Raw genomic sequence first — 26,012 nt, forward strand, 5'->3', positions numbered from 1 at the left:
CCTGATCCTTCTGCTTGTTCTAAATCCTTCCCTGGGTTCCCTTGACCACCAAAACTGAAGTCCTGTCTCTGTCTCCCTGCCTAGCCATTGGCAGCTGACAACTTTATTTGCCAGTCAGAACCAGCTGGGGACAGGGACCCTCGGTGTCTTTTTTTTTTTTTTTTTTTTTTTGGTTCTTTTTTCGGAGCTGGGGACCGAACCCAGGGCCTTGTGCTTCCTAGGCAAGCGCTCTACCACTGAGCTAAATCCCCAACCAACCCTCGGTGTCTTAAGATGTACAGGTTCCCCATAATTTTGGGAGCCACATAACACAAGTTAACATTAAAACCAATCTACAACAGGGCCCCTAGAACTAGAATTACCGATGGTTGTGAGCTGCCATGCGGTCCCCTGGAAGAATATCAGATGTTAACCGAACCATCATCCCATCCCGTAAGTGTTTCAAGGGAAACAGGACTCCTGGGCTCGGTGCTAAGAAGTGCTAGGTTTGTCGTTCTGGCGAAATGCTCATACATCAAACCAGAACGTAACCAGAATACTTGCACCCCCGCCGTCAACATAGGTAGACACATGGCAGCACTCAGAGGCAACAGAATTAGCATTTCAGTTTTTTTTTTTTTTTTTTTTTGGTTTTTTTTCCGGAACTGGGGACCGAACCCAGGGCCTTGCGCTTCCTAGGTAAGCGCTCTACCACTGAGCTAAATCCCCAGCCCCAGCATTTCAGTTTTTACGTTGGCTTGTGCATCTGCATGGATGTGCTAGAGCCACCCTTGAAGACAGCAATCTGTCCTTCCACTGTTTGGGTCTCAGGGGTCAGACTTGGGCTGTCAGGCTTAACTGCTTCTAGTTGTCGAGCCGTCTCTTCAGCCCTCAAAAGAGTTCAAGGCTGGCCTGGGTAACTTGAGACCCGGTATCCAAAGAGAAAACACAAAAACAGACTTGAAGGTGGGTGTGGAGTGGAGTCACATCAGTGGTTTTGGATTGTCCAATTATCCAAGCCACCCTTCAGGGTGGCTCCCAAGTTGTACGAGGTCCTTGGTGGGGTCATGGGCTGGTCTCCCTGCCCAGAGGTGTATTAGCATTGGATTTATTCTAGGGTCTTAGAGCCAGGCTGAGTCCTTCCCAGGACATGGAGGCACAGAACTTTTAGTCAGGTATGGGGTCCACTTTCCCCACTAAGAACAGTTTTTATGCTGAGCGGCCACTGGCTTTGACAGAATCTGCTACTCATAAGCCAGACCCAAGAAGCTGTTACAAAAATGGAAGTCTGGGGTTGGGGATTTAGCTCAGTGGTAGAGCGCTTGCCTAGCAAGTGCAAGGCCCTGGGTTCGGTCCCCAGCTCCAAAACAAAAAAAAAGGAAGTCTAGTCGAACTGTTTGTATCCAGTTTTGAGAAGCCACTTCTGTAGGTGTCTGAGAGGCAGGCTGTGGAAGACAAATTCGTCAGATGTCCAAGAGCTATGCTGCCACAGCCCAGCGGCCTACAGCCAAGCTGAGCCTGCTAGGTAGGGCCCCTGCAGGAATTTGGTCAAGGACAGCAACAGAAATAGGTTGAGTCCCACTGGAAAGAACCATGCCAGAGAAGACGGGTACTGTTCCCCTCGTGGACTCCGTACTCTGGCTCTAGGGATAGATCTGGATCTACAAGCTAACCACCCAGGAATGCCAAGTAGGCATGGGAATCTTCCCTCTCACGTTGGAGGTTACTGTTGTGTGTCAGGGTCCAGACTATGTAGGGGCCACAGCCACAAAGTTCTCTGCACCCATCAACTATAAACTCTTGGGTACAAATGAGCAAGAAACTGCATGCCACGGAGGTCAGAATAGCTGGCACATCAAACCCACACCTATCCCTGAACAGGGCGCTCTGCGGAGTAGCTCGAAGTCACCAAATGGCTCCCCTAGGCCACTGTTCAGTGTTGTGGCGTAGGGATGCAGGGCAGGAAACTTGTGCAGGACAGCTTGGGGTGAGCCCTTCACCCCGTGCTCCATCAGACTGCATGGCCACATGCAGATGCCCCCTGCTACCTACAATCCTTAGGGGCGTGGCGGTGTGGTGAGTGGCATTACTGGCTCCAGACCCCGCTCTACCCGATTCATAGGATGAGAGTCACCGTTTTCAGGTTTGCCCGGGGGCAGTGGGTACCCTATAGATGCACTAGATCCTAGAAGCACTCTACCGTTACCAGCACCTGCCCTTGACACAGGCAGGAGACCAGACACCTGCTAGAGTGGAAGACTGCAGGCTTTGAGAACTAGCAGCAGCTTACCCGGTTATCTTTGTCCGTGCTGTCACGTGACAGATCAAGGAGACCAGACTGCCACCTCTGCTTAGACCCTGTCTGTAGGGACGCTGGGGTCAGCCCCTCCCCTCCTCCAGCCTGGAGTGTAGCATAGCCGCTTCAAACCCAAAGCCATTTTAAGTTCGGCGAGACTTCCCGTTATAAATTCAGAAGAATGTTGACTCAGGGCCCCAGTCATCTGCAGGATGGGGCAAGCTTCCTCAGCAGCCCCTTCTGCCAAGTAAACCAGCTTCCCCTGAGATGCACTCAGAACACCATAGTTTATTGGCTCTATACTTTGGTTACATATAGCTTTTCCTTCCCCCTTCCCCACCCCCCCCCCCAGAGGTGTCAAACTGGTAGGTCTGAGAGACCCTATCTCCCCAGCTCTCTGTCCCTTCAACCCAGTGGCCAACAACAATGCTCACACACCACTCCGGCTCTATGGTAAAGGCCATCCGCTCCGGGGCAGATGGGCAGCTCTGGGGCCCAGGATTTATGGGTTCATCTTCCACCACTTGAATGCAAATGGCACCCGGTTTACGATGACACTGGCACAGGCGTCCCCTATGTTGGCCAAGTAGCAGTCAAAGTCATCAATGAAGGTGCACTTGAGACCCAGGGGCTCCAGTAAGCCACAGACCGTCTCTTCCAGGCAGCAGGTGCCCTTGATTTGGGGCCCGAAGGGCTTGGGGATCCCAATGTTCTTGCCTAGCACGATCATCTGCAGCTGTTCAGAGTGAAGGTCAGGCAGCTGTTAGAGCTAGGGTGAGGCAGGGGGCAGTCCTGAAAGGCTATATGCCCTTCCCAGTGGGTGGTAGGGGGTTAGGGGCATAGAATTAGGCACAGGGAGAAAAAGAAACTACATGTCATTCCCTAGGGTTGGCCAGACGTCTAAAGCCTGTGTCTAACGTAGGCATCACTGGTCAAAATTGGCCTCAGTGAAATCAGTCCGTTTGCTTAGCTTTCCAGAATGTGCCAATGTTTCTCGGCAAATCTGACCAGCAGCGAACTAACCTTAGTGACTTAACCACATAATTTCTAGATTTAGTTGCTCTGACCTTGTCTGTGTACCCTATATCCCAGCTAGCATTTAAGAATACCTTCCTGGGGCTGGAGAGATGGCTCTTAGCGGTTACGAGCACTGACTGCTTTTCTAGAGGCCCCGAGTTCAATTCCCAGCAACCACACGGTGGCTCACGACTGTCTAAATAAATGTGCTCTGATGACCTCTTCCGGCACACAGCAGTTTGTATTGATAACACTCAAGTAACAAAAAAAAAAAAATAATAATAATAAAATGTGTTCTCTCATGCTCCGCTCGTTGGCGATCTTTGGTAACGTGCACATGAACCTGCCGGCTACATCCGGCCCCCATTTTGGACCACACCCATCGGATATAGTCGGATATAGTCTTGCACTACAGCCAGCAAAGGCAACCAAGCACCGTGGGCTAAGCAGATGTGTCAGAGGCAGGCATACTCAGCAGTCCTCACCATGTCGGGGAAGTAAGGCCTTGCAAAGAGTTTTGAGGTCTGCTGGTTGGAGGGGACGTTTGTCAGCGGCTCCAGGCAGAAGAGCTGTGGGATCCTGATGAAGTCATTGTCCACCAGTCCCAGTTCCTTCTTCAGAAGGGTGCGGTTCAGGCTGATGCACTTCTGCAAGACAGGGAAGTGGGGGTGGGACGGCAGGATTGTGGACAGATCATGGAGGAGCCGCTCGTTTCCACACGGATCCAGAGGAGGTCTCAGAGCCTTCTATTTGGCTCAAATCTCTGTGAGCCGGAGTCCTGTATGGCCGTGGTAGCCTTCCCTTATAGCAGGCCTAAGGTGAAGGGAGTTCAGAGGCTGTGGTGCAGGAGGCCAGCAATCCTGACTAGTCTTTGCTAGACAGCCACTAATGTCACAAGGCCCCTTCGTCTCTCAGATGAGCAGACCTGGGGCTGGGAGGCAAACAAGTCTTCGGACCTCAGGTTCTCCCCTTAGCTCTAAAGCAGTCGCTCCCGCCTGCTCAACCACTGGGCACTTCCCTGCTAATAGCCATCACCCTTGGTATCCGACTTCAGTTTGAAATAAAAATCAAGCCTCTGAGGGGTTGGGGATTTAGCTCAGTGGTAGAGCGCTTGCCTAGGAAGCGCAAGGCCCTGGGTTCGGTCCCCAGCTCCGAAAAGAAAAGAAAAAGCCTCTGGACCCAAGGCTCATCTTGGCCTTACAGCCCAGCAGGTACCCTCCCTGTTAGAAGCAGGTACCCCTGCAGAGGCCAGGGCATCATGTACAGTGGTATAATCTAAGAGTAGTATGGACCTAATGAACAGCACCTCACTGCACTCCTGAAGTCCATATCTGGGGCTGATGGCCATTCCCACCCCCAGTAGGATCAAGACCCTCCCCCCCCTCAGTCCAGCAATGCTGATGCCTTCGTGGGACAGCCCCGCAACCCCAGGCGGTTACCTCCACATAGGCGTTCTGCTCTCGCAAATTCTCATCAGCCAGGATTTGGGAGATGGTTTTGACCTCCCTCCCTGTGGAAAGAGACCGGACAGATCGGTGACCAGCTCGACCCAGCAACTGGATCTAGTGCAAACCACAGTGTTTCTACGCCAGAAAACCCAGACAGGGTTTTACTGCCACCGATCCAGGCTCAAAGGGAAGCAAGCTCAGTACATAAGGATGGCGACATCGGCCCCCACTCAGCTGGACCCCTCAACCCTCTACACAGCTGTATGGTGCTACCCCGAGGAGTTATCAGGGACCCTTCTACATGTGATGACAGTTCAACTTGTTTCTCGGATGCCACTTCAGGTGACATGCTCAGCCTTTGCCTTCTAGTCTGTTTCCCCATGACCTTTGTCGCCAGGACAAGAAAGGTATTCCTAGGCCTGACCACAGACAGTTGCTCAGGAGTTGAGAGGGGTAGATGGTTCGAGTCTCTAAACCCAGGTTTAAACCTCCTGATGGCCCCCCACCCTTTCTGGACCAGGTCTTTGTCCCCCAGAGTTCCCATTTATGTCAGGTGGCCCAGGACACACCTTCTCTTCCAGTCCCCTTGTGTTTAAGGGGATATTCCCTTAAGGGAGACTTGCAAGTGTTATTGACTGACATATACTAAAGCCAGTGATCCCCCATGGAGGTCACATAGCATCACCAGTTGGGGCTGATGGAAGTCAGTTTATCGTGGCCATTGCTTCAGGTCTGCCTGGTGCACAGTAGGGTGCTCACCCCTCCCCCACAGTGTAAAGTGACCCAACAGTGGCCGTCCCACCAGCTCTTAGGATTCTGTGCCCTCTCTACCAAGGAGGACAAATGAAGACGCAACAGTGGTTCTCAACCAAAGGACATTGGAAAACATTTACATTAAAATTCACAACAGTAGGGCTGGAGAGATGGCTCAGCGGTTAAGAGCACCCCCGACTACTCTTCCAGAGGTCCTGAGTTCAATTCCCAGCAACCACATGGTGGCTCACAACCATCTGTAAAGAGATCCAATGCCCTTTTCTGGTGTATCTGAAGACAGCTACAGTGTACTTATATATAATGAATGAATAAATCTTTAAAGAAAAAGAAAATTCACAGCAGTAGCAAAGTTACAGTTATGAAGTAGCAGTCAATGAAAGTGATTCTATGGTGGGGAGGGGAAGGTCTACAGAGGGAGTGCCAGAACAGCCATGATTTCACAGTGAGACCCTGTCTTGATGGGACTGGGGCTTGCGGTGGGAAGGAAAGTACTAGGAGAGTCACCTTACCATTAGAAATGAGCTGTTCTGCTCTGACATCTTCGAACAGCGTCACGTCCCCAAAGCCCTCCTTCTGCTTCTGTTCAAAGAGCTCATAGCAGGCACTGGGACTGGCCAGCAGCAGGCGGAAGCCCTGGGGAGGGAGGTCACAGTCACCTGCTGTGCGGGGGGCGGTCCCTGGGGTCTTCAGCAGCTGTCCCCTCTCTGGCCCCTAACACTAACCTTCCTGTCACTGTTCTTATCATCGACAGGGACAAAGCATAGGAACTGATCCACGTGACCGGTCATCAGCCAATCCGAGAAGAGCTCCACAGGGGCCTGCACCTGTTGGGCGTACACGAAGTCTCGTAGGGCCTTGCTCATGTCCCGGCCCTCAAAGCTGGAAGAAAAGATGGAAAGACGCCTTTGAGTGACTTGGACACGGACAATTGAGCCACCTCTTTGGTGGACTTCATTGGACTGCTCTTGCCAATGAATAGGGTGGGGCTTTAGAAAGATTCCTTAATTCTGGACCAATGAACTGGCTCAGAAGATAATTAACTTGTTGCCAAGCCTGGGGGGCCGATATTGAATCCCTGGGACCCTCATAGTAGAGGACAGACTCCCTGAGCATTGTGCTTAACATGTACGATGGTTCTCATCCACAGGAATAAAGTTTAAAGTGGGTGTGGCCCTCACAGTGACCTAGCTCAAGCCCAGTCATGCGAGCCTAATGACTGAGCCCAGGGCTCTCTGGTTTGGGAGTTACATGGCCCCCACCCAACCCCCATGTTTGGGAGAGCCCCGTCTCCTAGGCCAACAGCCCAGGTGGACTTAAACTAGAGAATCAGGGCTGGAGAGATGGTTCAGAGGTTAAGAGAGCACCGGCTCTCCAGAATTCAATTCCCAGCAACCACAAGGCAGCTCACAACTATCGGTGATGAGGTTTGGCGCGCCCTCTGGTGGCCTGAAGGCTCACATGCAGTCAGAATGCTGTATACATAAGTCTTAATTTTTTTGAGAATTAAAAGTTTTTTGGTAGTTTTTAAGAGGGTTCCCATATACCTCAGGCTGGCCTCAAATCCAGAGGTTCAAATCAAGGATAAAACTGACCTAGGGCCTGTTCGCTAGGCACCAGCTGTGCTAAATCCCTGACCCCACCCTCAAGCTTGCTTTTTTCTAACTTCAAGCCAAAGGCTCAAGTATCCCTCCATTTCAAGAAGGGTGCAGATCTGCTGAGGGGGAATCCGAGAGTTACTGGAACCAGGGTGACGGTCTTTCTTTTAAGGCACCTGGGTCACCTGTCCCTCTGATCTTCCTGCTCACCTGGGGTAAAAGCTGCCACCAATGAGAATCCTTCCTAGTGGGTAGTCTTTGCCCTGAGCCTTGACAGGCGGGGATACAATCAGGTTCCCGACGGAATCCAGGCTAGCCACCCGGTGGTCCTCAGTTTCTTGGATCAGGTAGCCAACGCCAGGGCTCTAAGGAGACCACCCGGTGGGGAAAGGGGTGTTACCCGGGAGAGACTGGACATAGGATCCGTCACACCACTGTTGGGGACATGCACATCTCTCCTTCCCCTCAAAGACCACCTGGGACCTCAACCCCCCTGGCCCCCAACATCCTAGCATCCTTGGCTCAACACCAGGCTTGAGAAGTTGACGAGATTCAGAAACTATCCCAGCGCCACACCAGTGAGTATTTCATGGGGAAATCTTCCAGCTTGGCAACCCTCGGGGTGTCAAGGATGAAGGACAGAGTCTTGTGAGGAGCCTGCGTATAGCAGAAAGCCATCTCGTCCTGGGGGAAGACAGAAGGATGGAGGTTAATTCTCTCCATCTGCCACTTCCTCATCTGCTGCAGGCTCTCTGGGAGCAGCCACAGACAATAAGAAGCTTTGAGGACAGCTCTGGCTCGGCCCTCAAAACTTCCCTCAGAGGCTTTGCTCGACTTGGCCCTTCCACCTTCTGGTTTAAGACTGAGAATCCATTGTCTCTCCCAAGCCACTGACAGGCCTGACAGCTCTACAACCAAGTCAAGTGGTTTCTGGTATTGGTGACCTCTGACCTACCCTATGATGCCTTCTAGCACAATCTCCCACAACCAGAGTTCCTTGCATCTCAGCCAAGGGACTGCCTTTTTTTTTTGCGGCAGGGGGTGGTGGTGGTGAATCCTTGATTCCACCCCTTGTCTCCAAGGGATTACAAATGCATACCACCCCATACCCCCATTTACACAGTGCTGGGGACTCCCTGTTAGGCAAGCACTCTGAGCTACTTTCCTAGCCCTTGACCTTTCAACTCTGGCTTGTACCTGTCACCCCCACTTTGCTTGGTGTTGGCTTCTGTACGTTGCTGGAAAGGTCTTAACCCACAGTACTCCCTACCTGCCTCTGATTAACACCTCGAGCCCTCCAGCACACCCTACATGGCCACCTCCATGTCAACAGCTATGCTACTTGAAGAGCTGGTGGCCCCCAGCCCAGCCCCCAGCAGTGCCTGGCTCATGACCCATCTGAATGTCTCCTCAGCTACTCAAATGACCAGATAAAGGCTATTATGTCTGTCTCCAAGGGATTAGACTCTAGCTCAGGCCTGGCTGAACTGAAGGCATCTGTCCTCCTCTCTAGGCCCTGGCCGAGTGCTCAGATGTCATTGGAGCAGAAGGACCGGGCAGACCCAAAGCCAAGCCGGCTCCAATCCGGACATCTCACATATACAACCCCAGCTCCAGCACCTGCAATGGAGGTCTCAGCTGTTCTTGAAGCCTCTGGAAAGGGGCTGGGGACTCCAGATTATCCTTGACAAGTAGGCATGCCTCGGTGGCATGCTGGCTTACTCAAGGTCATTTTGTGACGTGTGAGAAACCTCCCTGCCCTGCTCCTCCACGGCTAGGTCGTCCCAGCTGGGTGCCAGTTACCTGTAGCCACCTGCCCTGGCGGTTGGGGTCCTCATAGACGGATGCCACCTGCACGTTGCTCTTCTCACTCAGCTTTGTCACGGAGTCCACAAAGCCTTGCAGCTGTAGCTCCCTGCCACCACCAAGAAGCCCACTGTGATTTCAAGGTCCTCAAAACAGTCAAAGTCATATTCCCTGAGCCAAGGGGAAGGCAAAGAAGGGGGCTGTTTTCTGCACCCAAAGTGATGGAGCCAACAACTGTCCCCCTTACCTCAGCATAGGTCACGTCACTGGCTTAGACTTTTTCTGCCTAGACCAGGCTAGACCATGCTGGTGGCTGGTGATAGTCCAATCCTGTTCACACCTTTTGATCACCTCTATGCACACCCTTTTTATCCTAAACTGGTATGGGCATCCTCTGCTCAAACTATTGAATGACTGCTCCCTAAGGGACTATCAGAAACTAGGTAGAGCTCTAAGATGGCCAATCCTACCTATAGCGGACATTAGCACACCTGGAAATATAGATTGTTTTTAAGACAACGGTTTTCTTCGGTCCCCAGCTCCGGAAAAAAAAAAAAAAAAGACAACGGTTTTCGTTAATACACAGTGACCTGTTTTTTTGTTTGTTTTTTTCTTTTTTTTTTTTCTTTTCTTTTTTTCGGGGCTGGGGACCGAACCCAGGGCTTTGCACTTGCTAGGCAAGTGCTCTACCACTGAGCTAAATCCCCAACTCCACACAGTGACCTGTTAACTTGCCATAGAGACTGGCCTGCCTCTTGTCTCCCGAGTGCTGGGATTCCCACACCTGGAAAAACTTGGGGTCTTATGTTTTCAGACAGATCCACACTCCTAGATCCACAGTAGATGTTCATTCCTTGGGTGCAAAGTGACCGTTGGAGCTTGGGGTCAAGACATCCAGTTTTACAAACTGGACCCTTAAGAATTGATCACCCTGGCGAGTCACAATTGGGATATGTCCCAGTTGGGGATTCTAGTCCAGTCCCAACATTTATGCTGACTTCCTTTGCAACTCTCCAAAGACTTTGAGTCTCCCAGGTGGCCTGGGGGAAGGAGGAAGGAGAGAGGGGGAGCAATACACACTGCCCAGGTGGCTTCAGGCACTCTTACCGGCACAGGTAAACCTCTAGAGGCAGCTGGGTACTGGGCAGGAAGATGTAAGGTGCCACCCGGAACATCACTGTATCCTTATATAGCGGGGTCTCTGGGATCAACTGCAATGGATGGATTTCCATCACAACCTGGTTCTGTCACAGCCACCTTTTCCTTTACACCCCCCACTGTGATCTAGAGCTGAGCCCACTGCATTCCACAACTCTGTAACACTCCAAGCTCTACCAAGAGGCTCACACTCAGCGTCCCTGCCTAAGCACTGAGGCTCTCCCCCTCCACCAAGCCCGGGGACTCTAGCTGACCCAGCGGCATACCTGGTCATGAGCCTGTTCTATTAGGGAGACCGAGAAGGAGATCAGGCCAGAGAAGCTGGGAGATGGGAACTCTGTGGCTTCTATGTAGAAAGTCTCTTTCCCACGGGTGTCAAAGGTAGGCAGGATGTGGAAAGGTTTGTCAGGTCCTACTACCAGTTCATAGGCAGAGGCGCCTTCATAGGCAGAGGTGGTACCTAGGACAGACAAGGGGGCGGCCAGCTGCTAAAGCTTTGTGGAGGAGATCACTGTTCCAACGGTTGAGCACAGCATCTTGACATGGGAGCCGAGATTGGAGCTGAGGACTCAGGGGACTATCACAGTTAAGAGCCACTTAACACGCTAAGCATACTGTATGTTTGCATGTGTGCTCACATGCAAGTGGAGGCCGGAAGTTGGTACAGGCAGCATCTTCAACCACCCCCTTATTTGGGACAAGGTCTCCTCACTGGGCTAGGAATGCTCCGATTCGGCTAGAGTAGCTGACCAGCATGCTTCAAGGATCCTGGCATCTACCTCCCAAGCTCTGGGGTTCCAGATCTGAACTCTTGCTAATCCGTGTTCCAGGCCAAGTGCTTTCCCGAGTTTACCTCTCCAGCTTCAAACACCAACATGGTTTTGAGGGCTTATGACGGACACATTAGGCGTCGGGACTCAGAAACCTAACTGTCGAGTTTGAGACACTTGAGAGTTTATAAAACCAACCATGGAGAATTGTAACCAAGCCCCGTAAAGGTGACACACGCAGCATGCAAAAGATGGCCTTTGGCAGCCTCACCAGCATGCCAGCCCCTGACCCGGGGATGGGTGGATGACCCCTCTCCAAAGGCATTTCTAGAGGGACCTAGAGTTGTGGTACCCTGCCCCCAACTCGTAAATGAAACCCATTTCAGTTTAAGCCAAATGAGGAACCACAGAAGACATCTAAAGGTTCCTGGTCTTTCGTAGCTAGACTCCACTCTGGTCATTCTCATTGGGAATTACCTGATTACCTGACAGTTAAGAAACCAAAGCTCCCTAGGAAGCGCAAGGCCCTGGGTTCGGTCCCCAGCTCCGAAAAAAAGAACCAAAAAAAAAAAAAAAAAAAAAAAAACCAAAGCTCTCCGGTGTCACTGACCACCTGGGGCCTTCTCACCCCAGTCCTAGAGTGGTTACCAGGCCAGTTATGGCAAGTCAAAGCCAACAGCCCCCGGTCCACTCATTTTCCTGGGCCCTTCAATCAACCTGGACAGACAACAGCACTTGCCACTTGCCTCCTTGCGGGGTGAGCAGGGGATGGGGGGTGCCACCTGGGTTGTGCCGTGACCACGGTGTCACTCTGCCTTCTGAGTCACCAGATTTTGACAACGTCACTAGAGTTGAGGCCTTGGCTAAGAAGGTGGTTCCAGGCTAGACCAGTCCTCTACAAGTTCCAGCACCTACATACATTTTGCAGACTCCACCATCTAACCAGGGACTCCTTCTGGGCCTCTGCAGGCACACACAGCGCCTAGGCAAGCATGTTACACACGATACCCACACAAAGTTTGTTTTTAATGGATCCTCGGAGGAGGAGTTAACTTGGGGATATCATCTCTATAAGGTGTCCTATCAGCTCAAAGACATTTTTCTTTTCCTGGCTATGAGAAACCTGAGGCTAGGCATTGCTCAGACGGACTGGCTAACCCATAGTGTGTACAGACTTCCTCTCTGGTAAAGGTGGGAACCAGATAGCCTTTACAACACAGATCTGGCGACACAGCCTGTGACCTACAACTGCAGCTTCTTCTGGGCACCCTGTTAGATGTAGTACAGGGGCCACCCATCTGGCTGTCATGCCGAGATGGAGTAGGGCTGGGACTTACTGTGAGCCCAGTAGACTCTTGTCTTCTTCGCCTCTTCCTTGGAGGTATGTAGAAGCAACTGGTAGTCCCGAAGGATGCTGGTGGGGCCCTCCACAGTTAGCGTCATCTGAGACAGGTTCTGTATTTCTGTCCAAGAGCGTGCATGCAGGCTCAGACCAGGCACCAGGATAGGAAAGGGATTGACGGACGGGGACAGGGATGGAAAGGGTATTGAGTCTTGGTTGCCCAGGCTGGGATGACAGGTATAAGCAGTCATCTGTCTTTTTTTTTTTTTTTTTTAAAGATTTATTATATATAAGTACACTGTAGCTGTCTTCAGATACACCAGAAGAGGGCATCAGATCTCTTTACAGATGGTTGTGAGCCACCATGTGGTTGCTGGGAATTGAACTCAGGACCTCTGGAAGAGCAGTCGGGTGCTCTTAACTGCTGAGCCATCTCTCCAGCCCAACAGTCATCTGTCTTTAAGGCTCATCAGACATCCTCTGCTGAGACACTCCAAAGTTCCCAGCCTGCTCACTGCAGCAAGGCTCCCCCAATCCCACACTCCACTGCTCTGTCTGTGGATTCAGAGTCACCGCCTCGTGAGGTCAATCGCCTCATCTCTCCACCCTCTCAGGTGGCAAAACACAGCTCACTCAGCCAGGAAATGATGGTTTGTTATCAGACATTAAAGACTTGCATGGGGGGTTGGGGATTTAGCTCAGTGGTAGAGCGCTTGCCTAGGAAGCTCAAGGCCCTGGGTTCGGTCCCCAACTCCGAAAAAAAAAAGAACCAAAAAAAAAAAAAAAAGATTTGCATGGGAGCTGAGGATGTAGCTTAGCTAGTAGTGGGCTTGCCTAGCATGCAGAGCCCTTGGGGGGTGGAGGGGGTACAATTCCTAGCATTATATAAACTGGGTGTGGTAAAACACTTTAAAAGAAGGCTTTTGTTTTGCTTGTTTTAATTGTTTAATAATACTTTACAGATATGGGTGGTTTTAAGATTTTATATATAAGAGTACACTGTCGGGGCTGGGGATTTAGCTCAGTGGTAGAGCGCTTACCTAGGAAGCGCAAGGCCCTGGGTTCGGTCCCCAGCTCCGAAAAAAAGAACCAAAAAAAAAAAAAAAAAAAGTACACGGTCTTCAGACACACCAGAAGAGGGCATCGGATCCCATTACAGATGGTTGTGAGCCACCATGTGGTTGCTGGGATTTGAACTCAGGACCTCTGGAAGAACAGTCAGTGCTGTTAGCCAATGAGTTGTCTCTCCAACCCATGAAACACCTTTGTAATTCAGGAGGTAGATACAGGCATTCAAGGCCAGCCTGGGCTGCACGAGACCATGGTCTCAAACACACATGTGTAAGAGCAGAAAGTTGGTTCTGTGGTTAAGAGCACTTGGTGCTCTTCCAAAGATCTGGGTTTGGCTCCCAGCATCTACTTCACGTAGCTTAAAATCAACTGAATTTCAGTTCCAGGAATTCTACTCTGACCTCAGGGTCTCCAATACACGCATGGTCACAAACACATATGTAATGAATAATTGTGTTTGCTTGTTTTCTTTTGGCGGCGGGGGTGGGAGGACACAGTTCCTGAGTCAGGGTCTCTGTGTAGCCCTGGCTGCCTGAAGCTTGCTTTGTAGACCATGCTGGCCTTGAACTCTGAAATCTCCCTGCCTCTGCCTCCCAAGTGCGTATGCTACCAACTGCCTGGCCGTGAACAAAGCTCTTAAAAAGCTATACACACGGCCTGGAGGGATGGCTCAGCGGTTAAGAGCACTGACTGTTCTTCCAGAGGTCCTGAGTTCAAATCCCAGCAACCACATGGTGGCTCACAACCATCTGTAATGGGATCTGATGCCCTCTTCTGGCGTGTCTGAGGACAGTCGCAGTGTACTCTTACACATTAAATTTAAATAGTTAAAAGCTATATAGACATCTTCATATGAAGCCATATGGGCTCTCATTACCCAGCCTCAAGGCATAAAACCCTTAGATGTGCCAGTAACGCCAGCCCTTTGTACATCTTAAGCAAATGTTCTAAGGAACAATACACCCCCCCCCAACCTAGAATAAAGACTCCGCCTTCCCCAAGGAAGTCAGCTGTGACCTGTGTGTGCACCAAGGGGAGGCCAGAGCTCCAGAGAAGTGGGGAACATCCAGGGCACATACCTCTGGGGCTCTCCTGAGCCCCGGACTGCTCATCAGACTGGCTTGGGGTTTCAGGATTACAATTCACGAGCAGGATGGCTCCCCAGCCGTTCAGACCCCACATCCATCTTTTCTGCAAATAACAGGGACATTGAGATAGGATAGACAAGCCAACCTTCTACACTTCTATTCAGAGGCCCTGGGGACCCAGGAGACCCCAGAATGAGAAAGATGACCTGTGGGGACAGAAGGCCAAGTAAAGGTAACAGTTGCTGCTTTGTCTCTGGAATAGAGAGGCATGCCGCAAACAGCCGTGTCCCACCAGAGGTCCCAAGATGGGCGCTGGCTATAGCTGACTACATCACCAAGCCAGTGCCTCTGGACACCAGGCTCTTTTGGCTTTGTTTTGAGACAATCTGTCTATGTAAAAGGCCTGAGATGGCACTAAACTCTCTACCCCGCGTCCACGTACTGGGATGACAGTCTCGGCTGCCACCACACCCGACTCCATTTTGTTTTCAGACTGGACCTACTGTATAGCTCAAGGGGGCTTGGTTCTTTTTTTTTTTTTTTCTCGGAGCTGGGGACCGAACCCAGGGCCTTGTGCTTCCTAGGCAAGCGCTCTACCACTGAGCTAAATCCCCAACCTCAAGGGGGCTTGGAATTCCCTATGTCTCTCCAAGAATGGTCTTCAAACCCTCATCTTTCAGCTTCTAACTTCTGGGATGCTGGGGTTAAAAAGGAACATGTGCCATGCACACCGGACTAGGTACACACGTGCGCATACGCATACGCACACACACACACACACACCCCTTGCTAGGTGCACACACACTGGCTGTTTCAGTAGATCAGAAGTTTACTTCATTGACCTTGATTTGTGGTATATAATGGGGAGACTTCAACACCCCAAAAGTCAGATAAACACGGGCTGGGGCTCAGGGATGGCTCTCCTGGGTCCTGCCCCCTGCCCCTGACCAAGCAGCCTCACCTTAGCTTGTTTATCACTTGGCATGTCCAGTTGTCCATCCCGATAGATGTCTGCCTCCAGGGAGACCTCTGAAAAGGAAGGGAAGGGTCTCAGACACCTGGACTGCTAATGGGGCTGGAGAGATGGCTCAGCGGTTAAGAGCACCGACTGCTCTCCCAGAGGTCCCGAGTTCAATTCCCAGCAACCACATGGTGGCTCCCAACCATCTGTAATGGGATCCGATGCCCTCTGAAGACAGCACCATGTGTATTCATATATGTAAGATCTTTTTTAAGAAGTGCAGCATCCACACCTACAAAATCTGTGCTGAAACCCTGCAATTGACACAGTAAATCACACTAAAGTAGTTTCAAATTCTGACAGGGTTTCTCTGTGTAGTTCTGCGGTTCTGGGACTCACTTTGTAAGACCAGGCTGTCCTAAAATTTAATTGATGATCTGCATTTGCCTGGGCCTCCTGAGTGCTTTAACTTAAAGGCGTGCACCGCAACAGCCCAGCAAACATAGATCTCTTTTAAGTGTACGGTTTTATATTGGGATGTTAGCCATAGCTGTACTGGGCCACAGGCTGGACACTCCTGGTTAGAGGCAGTGTTTTCAGAGGCATGCTGGTTCTCATAAATACATCAGGAGGGAGGGAGCCATCCACAGTGGACACCTGATTCTTACAAAAGTAGCTTCGAGTTGGGACTGGAGAGAGTTCAGCTGTTAACGCTCACTGCTCTCTCCCAGAGGATTCGAGGTCCGTTCCCGGCATGCATCAGCATGTGTCTTGTAACTATACCCATTAACTTCAGTTCCTAGGGCATCTGATGTCCTCCCGCTGGCTTCATGCACACTCAGAGAGTAAGGCTTCCTTAAATCACAAAGATGGAGATCTCCAACTAGACCAGACCCATCAGCAGTGGGGAACAAGGAAGTGGGGCAGGTAACTCAAATTCTAGTTGTTTCTAAGAGACTGAACTTCAAGGGAAAAGGTGTGTGACTATCTCAGGGCCAATAGGAGGCCATCTTATGCACGAGGAGCCTCTCCCTCTTGCTTCACGACATCTGCCCTGGTTCTCCAGAGAACGGTGGGTGAGCTTCAGCTCCTAGAGGGAGACTTACCAATACCAGTGAGGAACAGCACAGCTGTGGCCGTGGGGACCTCTTTGTCAGGACAGTAGTAGGAGACCAGCACCTGTGGAGACAGCCCAGAGCCATGGGGGTGTGTGTGTGTGTGTGTGTGTGTGTGTAAGCATTTGACCTTGGCTTTGTGTTCCAGCACCGAAGCTTCCAGTAACCCACCCAGAGGCCATAGCCACTTAGGACTCTAGAGTGTGTGTCTTCCACACTTTTTTTTTTTTTTTTTGGTTCTTTTTTTCGGAGCTGGGGACCGAACCCAGGGCCTTGCGCTTCCTAGGTAAGCGCTCTACCACTGGGCTAAATCCCCAGTCTTCCAACACTTCTAATCTCAGTCTTCAGGGGGCAGGGACAGGAGGATCTTGGAGTTCATGGCCAGCCTGGTTTACAGAGTGAATTCCAGGACGGCCAGGGCTACACAGAGAAGCCCTGTCTCAAACCAAAAACCAAAACCCAGAAATAGTGGCTCACTAAAGTTTTTGCCCTGGCTTTGAGCTTGTCCAGTAGCTCAGGAAAGACCTCGAACTGCCGATCCTCCTCCTCCTCCTGACTAACTGGGTTTAGTTAGGTGTGTACTACTCAGCTCAGTTCACAACTGTTGATTCTGGCCTATGCAAAGTACAGCACTTACCCCGGTGAGCCACCCCCTGAAGGAAACTGCCTGCCACAGACACAGATAGGCAGATTCCACCCATTTACCATCCCGCACCGCCTTGGCTCTCTTGTCCACAGACAGCTGCAGCTGGTCTGCCCTGGGCAGGCCTATTGCCAAAGGCCTTCAGCTAGGCTTGCCGGCTTCCAGATCGAGTTCACCTGGGTAGGTAAGGGCTCTCCTTCTCCCCTTCCCTGGCTCACCTTGTCTTCGTCCACAGTGGGGCTGGGTGACACCATCCTCACCAGTGCCTCTGTGGGTTGTTTCATTGGCCGCCAGACCACAGCATCCTCCTTCCCGGTAATGACGGAGCTGGAGATGTGGATCAAGACCCTGGGGGAGCCACGGATGGTGAAGGACTCACACTTATCTGGGGCGCACCTGGTTCATAGGAGACAATACACGTCAGGAGACTCGCCAGCCTAGGAGGCAGCGGGGTTCTAGGACAGCCCTCCAGTCTTCATCCACCTTATGGGGATAGAGGGAAGTAATCAAAGTTTGGGGAGCCCTAATGTCTTTAGCCTCTCTCTTACTATCTCTACCCCCGGGTGCCTCCACTCTAACCCCAACCTCCCCCAATGCCTCACAAGGGATCAAGTCTTCATTTTACACACGAGCCTCAGGCTTCCACCCACGGAATGAGCAAATGCCAGAACCATAAGACACAAGCCTCGCCATGGACACCTTCAAACCTAAGGGGGATCTTGTGAGAAGCAGAGAAAGTCTTAAGTCAGCATCCTGTACTGGGATGGGAGAGCCCGCAGAGACCAAACCAATTTCCTTGGGGACAGTCAGTTCAGCTAAGAGAGCTAATCTGGGACTCTTGGACACAGGGACTCTCCCCAGACCCTCCCTTACAGTTACCTCTACAGACACGCGCAAGCCAAGCCTTACCCACTGATGTCCAAGGTGATTTCCATACCCACCATGCAGATAGCATGGGTGGGGCTGTCCAGAGACAGGCTGAGAGTACTCTGAAAAGACATGGCGAGGCCTAACCAAGCTAGCCCTGTCAGACGCAGCCTTTAACCCACCAGAGTAGCTGGCTAGGGCTCTGGGGCTTCTTGGCCTCCCTCTTTAGTAGGGGTAAGAACCACCCCAGTCCGCCCCCTTGTTTAGGGTTCACAGGTGAGCCTGCTTTTTTCCATGTAGCTCTGGGAGGAGGACAGGGCGGGGTGGGGGGAGAGCCTTTCAGTCAGCATCAATGGCTTAGCAGCTGCTGCCTGTGGAGCCTCCAGCCCTGGGAAATCAGAGCCTAACAGCTTGGAGCTCTGCCCTTCCACTGGACAGGGTGCTTGCTACATTTCAAGATTGTTGGGGGGTCTTGGTTCAAGGACAGTAGCTCTCAACCTGTTTTGGCCTCAAAGGGTGGGGGGAGAGTCACACATCAGATATCCTGCATATCAAACACTTTGATTCCTAAATTAGTTATGAGGTAGCAACGAAATAATCTTATGGTTGGAGGAGGGGGTGGTCACCACAGCATAAAAACTGTATTAAAGGGTCACGGCATTAAGAAGGTTGAAAACCACTGATCTAGGATGTGTGCGAACTCCTGAGGGGGTGCTTGATAAAGTGCTATGCTCGCAGAAGTGTTAGGGAGCTAGTCAGCTCTGCAAATCCCTGGCCCCTGGCAGACAACCTGCAGCCTTTTCCTGGTGATAACAATAAGTCGGTCACTCACAGCTGTGTCTCTTGTGAGCATTGGGGAGGGTGGGGTGGGGGATGGGGTGTGGGGGCCGGCAGCACGAGCTGGTGCATGGAGTAAACCTGTGGAGCCTTGCTTACAGCTGTTGTCCATCTAGGCTGACCTCTGATCTTCACATGTGCACTGTGGGGTCAGAACACACACGCACACATACACAGGAAGCAGAAAGGAAATTGCATATCTACTGTGCGTTTCAAAGTTGCTAAAGTAGAGGGGTCAGCATTCTCCCGCCCTGTAAGTCGCTGAGATGACCGGTACATGCGTGAGTTTCATGGTCTCTTTGAGCAATGACATTCCTAGATCAAACTACGAAGCCACATGTGGTGGTCCCCGCCTATCACCCGTTCAGCACCCAGACTGAGGCAGGAGGATTTCTGTGTTTAAGACCAGCCTGGGTTACAGAATGAGGCCCTGTTTCAAAACACCACCAAATACCATACTGCATTCTACAGTGTGTGTATTTGTTGTCGGGGGCGGGGGGGATCCAGTTGAGGTAGGCTAGCCTGTGCTTACAGAATGACTTCAAGCCTAGATTGGCCAATTTAATGAGACTGTGTCAACGTTTTGAAAAGGGGGTGGGTAGGAGTGTAGCTCTTTGGTAGAGAACCTTCAGGTCCTAGGCTCTGTCCCCATTACTCAGTCACTAAGAGCTGAGCATGGTGGCTCATGTCTGCAATCCCAGAACTTGGTAGGCAGAGGCAGGAGGATCGAGAGTAGAGACCCAGCCTGGGTTAATTAGAATCTCCTATATGGAAACTCCGTATTTCCCAGAAGACCTTGGGGCAGGGAAGAGCTTAGAGAGAGCCACCTCCATTACGCTCCCGTTCTACCTGACTATCAGGGAAGGGACCAGCTCCCATCCGGCTCACACACCCAGGAGGCTGAAGCAGGAAGATGCTTGCAAGTCTGAGGGCAGCCTCAGCTAAAAAAGGATTGTCAGGTAAGCTAGGGCGACTAGGAAGATCCTGTCTCAAAAAAAAAATAATAAAGTAAATAAATAAAACAAGCAAACAATACGTGCAAAGGCAGAAACCGGAAGCCAGCCATCAGAAGGAGCTGGAAGAGGCAGAGAGGAGTTCTCCTGGGGACCTGGAAGGGGACAGCTTCACAGCCACCCAGCCTTCAGCCCAGTGAAATTGTTCCCCTCCTGGGGTTTAAGAACATCTGGTCTGTGGTGTTTACCACATCGGTCTCGGCACACTCAGGCAGTCTCTGAGGGATGGGGGATGAAGGGAATTTTTGGCTTGAGTGGTTGAAGAAAAAAGCCAGAACTGGTCAGGTAGTTCAGTGGGTAAAGATGCTCATCATTGAGCTTGATGTGCAGAACACCCATGGTGGAAGGAGAAAACGGAACCTCGAAAGTTGCCCTCTGACCTTGACATGCACACACATGCACATACACACACATCCACACACATATCCACACACACACATCCACATACACACACATGCACACACATGCACATACACAGACATGCACACGCACATGCACATACATATGTACATACACACATGCACATACACAGACATGCACACGCACATGCACATACATATGTACATACACACATGCACATACACATGCACATATACACACATGCACAGACAAATGCACACACATGCACATACACACACAGTGGGGCATGGTGGCCACACTTTTAATCCCAGCACTTAGGGGGCAGAGTTCGAGGCCAGCCTGGTCTACATTGTGACTTCCAGGTGAGTCAGAGCTACACAGTGAGATAGAGACCCTCTGTCAAAGCAAAGGAAAGAAAGGAGGAGGGAGGGAGGGAGGGAGGGAGAGAGAGAGAGAGAGAGAGAGAGAGAGAGAGAGAGAGGAAATCTCTCATCGATGGGAGTAACCCAACCCAGAGGTTTAACATCTCAAGAACAATCTAAAGCCGTTTTTATTGGAAAAACCCAGTAAAAGAGTAAAACATCAGGTAAAAGAGGGACGTTATTTATTCATTTGGTTTGCGATGACGAAGACACCTGTCTGAGGCACTTTGTGGGGAAGCCCTGGGTCCCGTAGTTGAGGTTGACGGCCCATGACTGGCTGGGGTTCGATGCTCTTGGTTTGATCTGCTAAGAATCCCGCAGGCCCGGTGCTCTGGTCCGAGTAAATGTCCCCAAAGATCCTGAGTGCTAAGGGCTTTGTCCCCATGCCACGGTGCTCTGGAGAGGTGATGGGATCTCTTTTAAAGACATTTTTTAAGGTTTTAGTTTACGTGTATGCACCTGAGTGTAATTACACCTGGGCAGGAGCCCACGGAGGTCAGCGGGGGACACCAGGTGCCCTGGGACTACTGGAGTCACACGCAGCTGTGAGCTCTCCTCTGTGGGCTCCTCTGCAAGAGCCGGGGCCGCTCCTAACCACTGAGCCAGGTCTCCATTCCCTACCTTTCTTTCGTCTTTCAAAATCATCTCAGATACCCTTCCTTGAGACCGGGTTTCATGTAGCTCAGGCTAGCCCCTGCCTCGCTATGCATCTGAGCGTGGCTCTTATCACACTGAAGCATCCACCCCCCACCCCCAGCATCCTGGAAGAATGGGTGTGCATAGCATGTGTGAGTACTGACACACACCAACACCATACTGGCCTGTGGCACTCACAGGACAGCTTTGCAGAGCCAGTGCTCTCTTTCCACCTTTACATGGGTTCTGGGGACCAAACTTGGCTCGGTAGGGCGTCATGGCAAGTGCCTTTGCCCGTTGAGCCATCTCACTGGCCTGAGGAATGTGTTGTTACTTACTCTCTTTTAATTAATTAATTAATTGACTCTGGATCTCACTGTGTCACCCCTGCTAACCTGAACTCGATGTATAGACCAGCCTGGCCTTGAATTCACAGTGATCCACCTGCCTCTGCCTCCCGAGGGCTGAAATTAAAGGTGGGCATCACCACCCTAGGCTTCCAGGAATGGTTTTATTGTTTTGCTTGGTTTGGTTTGGTTTTTGGAGACAGAGCTTCTCTGTGTAGACCAGGCTAGCCTCGAACTCAGAGATCTGCCTGCCTCTGCCTCCCTAGTGCTGGGAGGACTGAAGGAGTGTATTTTTAAGGGCCGAGGATGTAGTTTGTCTAGTACTCATGAGGCCCTAGGCCCCAAAAGAAAGAAAGAAAAAGAGAGATACTACATCAGAGTAGTAAGTCGGAAGAACTCCCAGCCATTGTTGAAGCTCTTCAACTGTGCTCTGAAACTGATTTCAATGTGCTTTACAGAGGATGGGCTGGAGGGGGAGAGTGAAACTCGGTGGTAAAATAAAGATACAAAACCACATCTTTATTGCAGCATCTCTAAGCAGGACTGAGTTTGCTATGCAAGGACCATTTTAGGACATACAGAGGTGGGACAGGAGCCAGATGTGGGTGAAGCAAAGCAACTCACAGCAGGGAGGGGTAGCCACCTCTAGGGAAGCCCCAAGGCCCCAGATCTCTCACTGTATCTCCCTGCAGGGAGCCAGGGCAGTCCTCGAGGGAGGCTGCCAGGAGCGGTGACTCAGGGAACCATGTGCCACCACTTGAAGGCGAAGGGCTTCCTGCGCACGTTGGTGCCACAGTGAACCTCTCCGTGGTACATGTGATAGCTGTAGAAGTCGTTGATGAAGGTGCAGTGCAGACCCAGCGGCTCCAGCAGGGAGCACACCTTCTCCTCCAGGCAGCAGCGGCCGTTGATGATGGGCCCAAAGGGCTTGGGGATGCCCAGGTGCTTGCCCAGTACCAGCATGTTCACCTGCGGGAAGGTAGGGGCCCGGATCAGAGGAAACAGCTGCCAGTGTAGGACCCACAGGTCTAGAGGACTAAGGCCGTTCCTTTACCCCCCTTTCATCTCACTCTCCCTTCTCCCCTCCCCTCCCACTTCTTCCTTTCTCTCTTCCACTCATTCCTTCTCCCCCCACCCCCTCCGTCCTCCCAGAGTTTTGTGTGTATCTTGTGGGGTGGGTGCACCCAGAGCCAAGGAAGGCTTCTTGTGTCCTTGGCTGTACTCCTTTGAGGCCAGGTCTCTTCCTGAACTTGCTTTTCCCACCTGGTCTAGAAGCCAGCAAGCCCCAGGCATTTTCTGTCTCTATGTCCTCCAGAGCAGGGATTTACGGGCATGTGGGTGACACCCCACTTGTTACCGGGGTGCTGGGGTCCGAACTCTGGTCCTCAGGGTTGCACAGAACGCGCTCTTAGCCACTAAGCCACCCGGCTGTACCCTACCCTTGAGTTTTATGTTTACTGGTGTTGTCTGTGTCTGCCACTGAGGTCATGGGCAGTTGGAGGGCCATTCAGTGTGAGTGCTAGGAACCGAACTGGGGTCCTGGAGAAGAGCAGCGAGTTCTCTGACTGCTTAGCCGTCCCTCCAGCCCACACATCTCTTTTTGGTGGCTGGGCCTGGAGTAGCGCCTCTGCTATGTAGTAGCCAAGACTGACTCTGAACTCCAGACTCTCCTGCCTCCACCTCTCATGTGGTGGGCATACGTTTACACTGTTTCTGCCTCTAACAAGCTTCCTACGGATCAAAGGCCATATGCTGTTTAGACTCACTAAGAAGCTAGATTGCAGTGATCCCTGGGCCTTGGGGACTATGTTCAGGGAGAGACAGAGTCAGGTTTTCCTATTCAATGGAGTCTTCTGCCATAGCTCAACACATGGAGGAGATACCCCGATAGCCGGATTGGAGCTGCTGCCTTGGAACCCCAGAGTTCTGGGGAGCCCCATTTGGAAACATCTGTGCTAAGCAACATGCCGGCATGGTCCTTACATCTAGGTAATTCTCCACCCCGGGGTCGGGCATTCTTTGGAGGTGGCTGGTAAAAAAGGCAGTGGGAGGTGGGAAGACACACGTGGCGGTCACAGTTAAGTGACAAAGGTGAAATCTGGCCCTGCTCTGGGTCCTGTTCCACATAGGCTCCCTTCTTGGCATCAAATGCCACCACAGAACACTTTGTCTATGGCCTGTGTCTGCTGATCCCTGTATCCTATACGGGAGTCAAGAAACAGCAGGGTAGCGCTGGTTTTGAAACCAGACCCTGGCTTTGCCATCTCTTGCCTGCTGTGTGTTTTTGTGCTAGATACCTAACTTCTCTGAGCCCGCCTCTGGAAAGCAAGGCCATGAGAGAAGCCAGGCTCTGGGTGCCGAGAGGGCTATGTGGGCCTCAAAGGATGCATGGAAGAGCTACCTGGACCTGCCTTAGGCCTGGCCTGGCTCTGCGCTGCCTTTTGGGAAGCTGTTGGAGTCAGAGGAAGTCGGGTGGTGGCTGTCACCTCCTTACCATGTTTGGGAAGAAGGCCTCAGCCTTCGGGTTCCCTCTGGAGTTTCCCACAATCCTGAAGAGCTGGGGTATATCAATGATGTCGCCCTCCGTCAGGCCCAACTCTCGCTTCAGCACCTCACGGTTCCAGTCAATACAGCTCTAGTAGGGAGGCCAAGGGGTGCATTAGGGGAGGAGACAGTGTGGAGTAGCAGCGGGAATTGGTAAGAACTGGGGTTCAGGCTCCCAGGGACCTCACACACTCCCCTCCTGCGCTCTGCCTGTGCCCGGACTTCTGACCCTGGGCTGGTAGGCCGTGCAGCCCTGAGAGGCCCCCTCTCCCCACACCAGGCACCCGCTTCGGTTTCTCCAGGACACCCAGGCTGAGTACCTCCACGTAGGCATTCTGGTCTCTTAGTTTCTGGCTGGACAGAATGTCACTGATTGTCTGCCTTTTCCCTGAGGTGGAGAAAGAGGGAAAAAGATGGACCCAACTTGAGAGGCAGGCTACCCTCCAGGGCCTCCGTTTTGTTAACGGATGTGTTCTGTTTCAAGATTCCTTTGCTCCCATAAATGCCCCCATCTCCAAAGGGATCCTGTTTCTCTTGGAGAAGGGGTTTGAGAAATGTCATCTTTAATGGTAACCCTTAGCATCTCCAGCACCGAGACTGGCAGAGTCAAACCAGTCGGGACGGCTGGGTGACCCCACCGAATCTCATATGACAGGGGAACAGGAAGGCAACCATCGAACAGGAGAGCCTGCAGCTTCAAACAGGACAGAGCCCAAAGTGACAGAGATGACGAGCTGTCCGAGACTGGCAGAGTCAAGCAACTGGGTCAACAAACCCCATTCCAGTGCCAGCCCTTGATCCAACCACACCAACTATGGTGGCCTAAGGCAGCACCAATCAACAAGACTGCTATGCCAATGTCCCTGGGAGGTGACACCGGCCACCTGGAGAGGGGAGCCTGCCTGAGGCAGAGGCTGTTCAGGTGGAGGAGCCTCAGGTCTGCTCAGGACTGACAGCCTATAGACCCCTGGCTCAGGAGTGGCTTAGAGCGAGGAGAAATGAGCAACTCCCTGGTGATCTGCATTTTCCCCCCCTAATCCAAAGCATCAGCTCTTGGTCTCAGAGCCTTTTTATTCATATTTTTATTTTTTTTTTAGATTTACTTCTATTTTATGTGTGATGGTGTTTTGCCTTCATGTGTGTCTGGGTGAGGGCGTCAACTCCCGGAATTACAGACAGTTGTGAGCTGCCCTATGGGCGCTGGGAATTGAACCTGGGTCCTCTGGAAGAACACTGAGTGCTTTTAACCACTGAGCCATCTCTCCAGCCCCTTTTATTTTAACTTTTAGTGTGTAGATATATTTGTGCCCCACACATGTGCCTGGTGCCCGAGGAGGTCAGAAGAGACTGTCAGTTGCCCAAGGAGGTCAGAAGAAGGCATCAGATGCCCTGGAAATGGAGTTACAGGTGGTTGAGAGCCACCATGTGAGTGTTGGGACCCAAAGTCAGTTCTTCTTCCAGAATAACAAGAGCTCTTAATGACCGAGCCATCTCTGCAGTCCCTATATTTACTTTAAAAACAGGTTCAAGCCTCCAACTTTCGATGTAGCCAAGGATGACTTTGAACTCCTGGTCCCCAATCCTAAGTGCTGGGATTATAGGTGTGCACCACCATATCCAGTTTAAGGGTGCTGAGGACAGAACCTGGGGATGATCCTGGTAAGAGCTCTGCCATTTGAGCTACATTCCCCAGCCCCAGATCCAGATCCTGTTAGGTGAGGAGGAGGCTGAGGGGTGGGGCAATGATGAAGCAATTCTCTGGCGTGCATGAGACCCCAAACTTCCACTCTCAGCAACACAGAGGAAAGAAAAGTAAGCAAGCAGAGTGGGGGCGGGGTGGGGCAGGGAGTGGCTCGCTGGTTTGTTTGCCTCTGTGTAACACACTTAAACATATTTAGAGAAACTCTTGAGCCCCCCACCCTC

General features: G+C 51.6%; 2 protein-coding genes across 6 annotated transcripts in view; both read right to left on the reverse strand.

Annotated features, from left to right (window-relative positions):
* Positions 1–1,740: 1,740 nt before the first annotated feature.
* Padi6 (peptidyl arginine deiminase 6) lies at positions 1,741–18,131 on the reverse strand. 2 transcript variants are annotated; one of them, XM_063287471.1, is made up of 16 exons: positions 17,973–18,130; positions 17,282–17,459; positions 16,412–16,484; positions 15,306–15,373; positions 14,336–14,447; positions 12,181–12,306; positions 10,340–10,533; positions 10,023–10,126; positions 8,913–9,024; positions 7,686–7,793; positions 7,320–7,474; positions 6,237–6,393; positions 6,024–6,147; positions 4,732–4,802; positions 3,778–3,939; positions 1,741–3,011 (listed from the first exon to the last, which is right to left on the reverse strand). In XM_063287471.1, exons 1-16 carry the CDS (start codon positions 18,062–18,064, stop codon positions 2,778–2,780), a joined length of 2,070 nt encoding a protein of 689 aa, XP_063143541.1. In that variant the 5' UTR covers positions 18,065–18,130; the 3' UTR covers positions 1,741–2,777. The 2 variants fall into 2 exon arrangements, with proteins under 2 accessions (XP_063143541.1, NP_001178695.2); NM_001191766.3 differs by having other exon boundaries at positions 2,544–3,011; positions 10,340–10,512; positions 17,973–18,131.
* A 3,908-nt stretch (positions 18,132–22,039) lies between these two features.
* The window catches only part of Padi4 (peptidyl arginine deiminase 4), a 33,050-nt gene continuing 29,077 nt past the window's right edge, over positions 22,040–26,012 (reverse strand). For 3 of the 4 annotated variants that reach the window (XM_006239145.5, XM_017593206.3, XM_017593205.3), the window contains exons 14-16: positions 24,410–24,477; positions 24,040–24,180; positions 22,044–22,514 (exon numbers count right to left, since the gene is read on the reverse strand). In XM_006239145.5, coding sequence (XP_006239207.3) covers positions 22,281–22,514; positions 24,040–24,180; positions 24,410–24,477 — 443 coding nt within the window. In that variant the 3' untranslated portion in view covers positions 22,044–22,280. Of the gene's footprint in view, positions 22,515–24,039; positions 24,181–24,409; positions 24,478–26,012 lie in introns of all 4 variants that reach the window. The other variant, NM_017227.1, reaches the window with a different exon arrangement.

The sequence above is a fragment of the Rattus norvegicus genome, chromosome 5, assembly GCF_036323735.1.
Source record: "Rattus norvegicus strain BN/NHsdMcwi chromosome 5, GRCr8, whole genome shotgun sequence".
Taxonomy (NCBI): Eukaryota; Metazoa; Chordata; class Mammalia; order Rodentia; family Muridae; genus Rattus; species Rattus norvegicus.

Bases quoted from the DNA above. Each gene is read 5' to 3' on its own strand.
- Padi6 (XM_063287471.1), bottom strand. From the start codon at position 18,064: ATGTCTTTTCAGAGTACTCTCAGCCTGTCTCTGGACAGCCCCACCCAT. The intron at 7,794-8,912 runs GTAACTGGCACC...GTCTTCCCCCAG, and splicing joins GCCAGGGCAGGTGGCTACAG to GACGAGATGGCTTTCTGCTA. The intron at 6,148-6,236 runs GTTAGTGTTAGG...CTCCCTCCCCAG, and splicing joins ATAAGAACAGTGACAGGAAG to GGCTTCCGCCTGCTGCTGGC.